The following is a 4,990-nucleotide window of genomic DNA, read 5'->3' as shown; positions in this document are numbered from 1 at the left end:
ATTTATGTAATTACCAGGACAAGGGGAATTGTTTCCATCATTACAATTTGTGTAACTAACGAATGTGGAACTACCAAGATCTAGGCTTATACTATATGACACATGTCCTATTTTAGTACAATGCACTTTGTATTTCTGAGGATATACTGTCATATCAGAAGGAAGATCAGCAGCATAAAATGATTCTATCTGTGCATATCCTAAAAAATGAAAATCAAGGCATGCATATACATGTACATCAGCCAGTATAATAAGTGATTATAGTCTCCTCTTACTGAATATATTAGCAAAGATGATGTTAGTGTTAGGATCTGAACAATTAGTGGGTAGACAACACTTGTACCAGCCATCGCCAGATGGAAGGAGATATTTGCCTCCATAATTAGGTATGTACAAACTGATCCTTAGTGGTGCAGTACCTTGATAAAGACTACACCGAATATTCGTTTTATCGCCAGGACAGGGCATTTTTCCAGCTGGACCAATCCATTCTCCACCACTTAATGTAGCAAGATTAATCCTACAATCTACCCTGCGTGATATGATTCTACTATCCCAAAAATATGATCCATTGTAATAACAGCGTCCTCTGTGTCTCAGGTAGATGCCTATAAATATTGTACTTGCATGCATGATGCATACATTGCAGTCTTACCTGATGTAGGACAATAACTGATAGCTGGATTCACACTCATCAAGAAGACTATAGACAGCACTAGCATTGAGGCTGCATGCATTATCTTCTCATGGACCTTTATATAATTAATGGCTTATCAATGTAAATTTGTAAGATTTATCAATGTCAAACTATCTTGCCAAATATTAGTACCAGTACATAATAACTTCAAGACAAGATCAGCTTCAATTGATCTCAGGCTAAGCTTGACAGGACTCTTACGCATCATTATCCATAGATACCACTCCACCGTGAAGTTGGCATGGTCTCGAGCCACGCCTATTTAACGGCGGTACTGGTATAGATAAACTACTTAATTTGATAGGGGTTCACCCACTTATGCTGTCACCATGGTCATCAAGCACTTGAGAAGACTGTTACAAGCCTACGCTGAATTAAGAATAAAGATAGGCGGGAATATTCAGAATAAGATAAAGAATAGAAGCTGAAGGTTCTCTACGAGTTTGATTTGAACTTTGAAGGTAGATCTAGATTTTGTCAAGTTTTTTTAATTAATTTATGATAATTAAATTTTGTATAATCTAGAGATAACTAAAATGATGAAGGAATTTTACAGCACCTGCTCGCTAGCTACCAGCATTAAATTAATTGTGAGTATTTTTAATAAAATTATGTACAGTGTACTCATACAAATCAGTATTATACTTACTATACTGCATTAACTGATATGATGGTACTGGTAGTACATTGCATAAAGTGCCCAGTATTGCAATTCTAAACTCAAGCTTATCAAAGATTGAAATTTTGCTAACATTGTTTTACTTTCGTGGATTTGACCACACCCTTCCATTATGGCAATTAAATATAAAACGCTCCTTTTTGTACGTTCTCTGGTCCTGACACCTGCAATATGTGCTAGAGTTAAGTTCATGCAGCACATGAAACATGTATTGTGGGGTAACAATGGAAATGAACGGGTAATCTACTAGCGAGAGTATTACCATCTTTCTACAAAGAGAATCCTACCATATATCCATCAATATCAGAGACATTTCACCTTTTTTCAAAATGGACCAACTTCACTATAGCACCTTCTATCCATTTGCTTGCTCTTTCTTACTAAACACTCAATCTTTTAGTTCTTATCTCTCAATCTTAGATCTACAATAATACTATAATAGTTGTAAATCCACCATTATAATTATTAGTATCATTATCATTATTATTAGTATTGTTGTTATTGCGTAGCCATATAAAAAATATTGAGCAGCAACAATTTTCATTAGAAGGAGTTTTAAAATCTAAGTCTTCTTTTACTGGTAATTATAGTACCTATTAATAAAGAAAAGTATGACAGTCAGACATTTTACAATCATTTTGTTCCATTATCCAGCCAAATTCTGTTTTATTCTATCTCTTTGTCTGAACAAGGTAGTTTTTATGGCATTCGGAGGATCGGAGCAAGTTTTAAAATTCATAAAAAATCCAAACCTGATTGGAATCAGCTCAAACTTTCTACACAACATAAGAACATGTATATGTATCAGAAAAAATTATAAAAATTGAGCATTCTCTACTAGCCATTTTTGACAAAATTTGGCCAGTGACCAAAGGCTATAGCCTTGGGTCATTGGCCCAATTTTTGAGCAACTTTAAAAAATTCATAAAAAATCCAAACTTGACCGGAATCAGCTCAAAGTTGATGTACAACATAAGAACGTGTATATGTATCAGAACAATTTATAAAAATGGAAAATTCTCTCCTAGCCATTTTTGACAAAATACCCTGTACTTTAGTACAGGGCCTATAGCCCAATTTTTGATCAACTTGACAATCCACTGACGAAAAGCTGCATAACAAACTAAGCACTGTTCAGACAACTAAATACGTCAGACACAATGTCTGAACATAGTTTGAATGTAATTTTAGGCTCTGACAAGAGTAACTGTATACTCTCACTGTAGCTGCTACATGTATGATGTATTGAATGTCATGTGACTATGTCAGCATAAAAACTGTGTCACTGTATTGTGCTATTGTATTTTAGGCAGTGTACATGTATAAAGCTAAAAGTAATTGAGGTTAATAGTCAATAGTCAACTCAGCAAAATGCCTTTTATAGCAAAGGATGTTTTGGCACAGAATTTGACGATTTGGCAATTCACAGTTACTGTAACACCACCAAATTTAAGTTGCCTTCATGTGTACATTATTAGCCTGACAAAGTATTGCCAGAGTTTCAGCGATTAAGTCAAGTTATTGACATGATGGTTTTGAGCTGAAATTTTCTTACACTATAGTCCATGTACATGTACAATGTACATGTACAAGGCTGATATGTACAGATTAGTGTATTGAAGACAACAAAAGACATTACCTTAAATCGGCCCTATATAATGTTCAGTATCGCTAGGATTATTATTATCACGACTGCTATGAACAGAAGTGTAATCGCGACTGTCCAAAACCAGCAACAAAAGGAGCAAAAGCACGATTTTTCGTCGTAGCAATATTCATCATGATTGTCATCTGTAGTACCGCAGTACAGATTCTTACAGCATTGACGCACTTCGTCCATTATGATTGGGTTTTGTTAGAGGAGTAGGTTAGTTGAGTTGCTAGGGTCACTAACGAGAGAAGGAGTTGTCTTTATATAGAGTTAGTGTCTTCAGCGACAGGTTAAGGCCAACCTTATGAATCCCTCCAATTGATGCCACTCCTTCTGGCAATCGGAAGAATCCGGAGAAGTATCAGTGTACCAGTGTACGATATAGACACATACTTGTGACACTGTATATTATGATGTGGTTTATATAAGAATAATGGAGTAGGTAGCTGGATCTGTACTGCATTGTAAGATCTGAATGTAGTTTCATTGACTGGTATATATGTACATCACTTATGTCTCTCTCGTTTCCTTCCCCCCTCTCTCCCTCTACCTCTCCCTCTACCTCTCTCTCTCCCTCTCTCTCTCCCTCTCTCTCTCTTGGTGTTTATCAATTTGATAGACATTTGTCATTACACAGTTTTCAATTAATGGTCATATACCATTAGTGGATATTTGTACATCCAATGGTGCTGGTTCACTTGTACTGTACATGATATTAATACAAGTACACTCAGTATGTATATGTACATGTTAATATACAGCAGCATATAATGTACTCTTACACAATGTACTGTATAATATACTGTGGTTCATTCTTATATTGTATATTCTTAATACTGTATATTGTTAATGTGTAGTTTGATGTACATATACATATGTATTGTGTTTCATTCCCTGTTAATGTGTTGTGGTTGTTTTGGCTAGTGAAGGATGGGCCTTACACATGTAGTTGGTATAGTCTCACTTTGTGATTATACTATTAAGAATTCCCCCATCATACTCTCTCTCTTGGAATTATCACTTTATCTTTCTCTCCCTCCCTCCCTTTCTCTACAGTCACTTCTTCCTGTTATTAAGAGTACATAAGGGTGTCATTTACTTTTATTGTTACCATACGCCCCCTCTTCAATTACTCTCTAATAATGCCCTAGCTATCTTGTTACACTTTGGTATATTTGTATTGCAGTACAACCTGATCTGTTCTGTCAGCATTAGTTCCAATTGAGTGGAACAAACGAATTAATTGAATCAGCTCTTACTATAGTAGGAGTGGGAGTGGCAATTAACAACTGGGCCTGGTAATATTATCTCTTATATGCAGTGTTTGATATTCTCTTGAGAAAAATGATAACATAGTCTACCTGTTTTGTTACCCTCCCTCCCTCCCTCTCTTCTTAGAAGCAAATAACACATAATAGTGTATGTACTGTGTGGTATTCTCTTGAGGAAAATTAATGATGACATATTCTGCCCATCCATTTCTCCTTTCCCTCCTCCTCCTTATCTCTCTTCCTATAGAAGCAAAGGGGCATTAAAACAAAACAAGCTTATTTATCATCCAAGCAAAATATGACTCAATCAATATTAGTTTCTATTTAATCCGTTTCTTTTTAAAGCTAGTTAATTAAATGCTAAAGACACTTCATTAGTTTATTATGGTAGATCTGTGAGCCACCATAGTGTAGTCCCTGATCCTCCTAACAGAAACCCAAAGAAGAGGATTTGTAAGAAGCCGATGAGAGAGAAATACTGACGATACACTGTAGCTAGGACAATGACTAGGACAGCAGTCAGGTATATGCAAAGTTGGAATGAGACCAGTAGAATGTAATAGAATAGCTTCAAGCACTTTCCATACGTTTCTGCTGCCTTTTTATACAAATGAAGAACAATCCATGTCACGACGTTTATTATCATCCAGGAAAAGGCAAAAGCTCCTGTAGCGTTTCCTAGAGCACCCATT

The 4,990-nt window shown here is 35.8% G+C and overlaps 1 protein-coding gene and 1 long non-coding RNA gene across 2 annotated transcripts; both read right to left on the bottom strand.

Moving 5' to 3' along the window:
• Positions 1-14: 14 nt before the first annotated feature.
• On the bottom strand, positions 15-907 carry LOC109589402 (uncharacterized; the record flags this gene model as incomplete). The annotated part of the gene is made up of 3 exons (XM_020005495.1): positions 656-907; positions 276-608; positions 15-200 (listed from the first exon to the last, which is right to left on the bottom strand). Coding segments are annotated over exons 1-3 (601 nt in total), but the record flags the coding sequence as incomplete, so codon positions are not given.
• Positions 908-1,770: 863 nt separating this feature from the next.
• LOC109589403 (uncharacterized) lies at positions 1,771-3,112 on the bottom strand. The gene is made up of 2 exons (XR_002188678.1): positions 3,016-3,112; positions 1,771-1,969 (listed from the first exon to the last, which is right to left on the bottom strand). It is a non-coding gene; the product is annotated as an uncharacterized LOC109589403 (long non-coding RNA).
• Between the last annotated feature and the right edge of the window lie 1,878 nt (positions 3,113-4,990).

The sequence above is a fragment of the Amphimedon queenslandica genome, unplaced genomic scaffold, assembly GCF_000090795.2.
Source record: "Amphimedon queenslandica unplaced genomic scaffold, v1.1 AMPQUscaffold_11358, whole genome shotgun sequence".
NCBI lineage: Eukaryota > Metazoa > Porifera > Demospongiae > Haplosclerida > Niphatidae > Amphimedon > Amphimedon queenslandica.
Note: the sequence above shows the minus strand (reverse complement) of the source record. Positions and strands in the feature narration are given on the sequence as shown.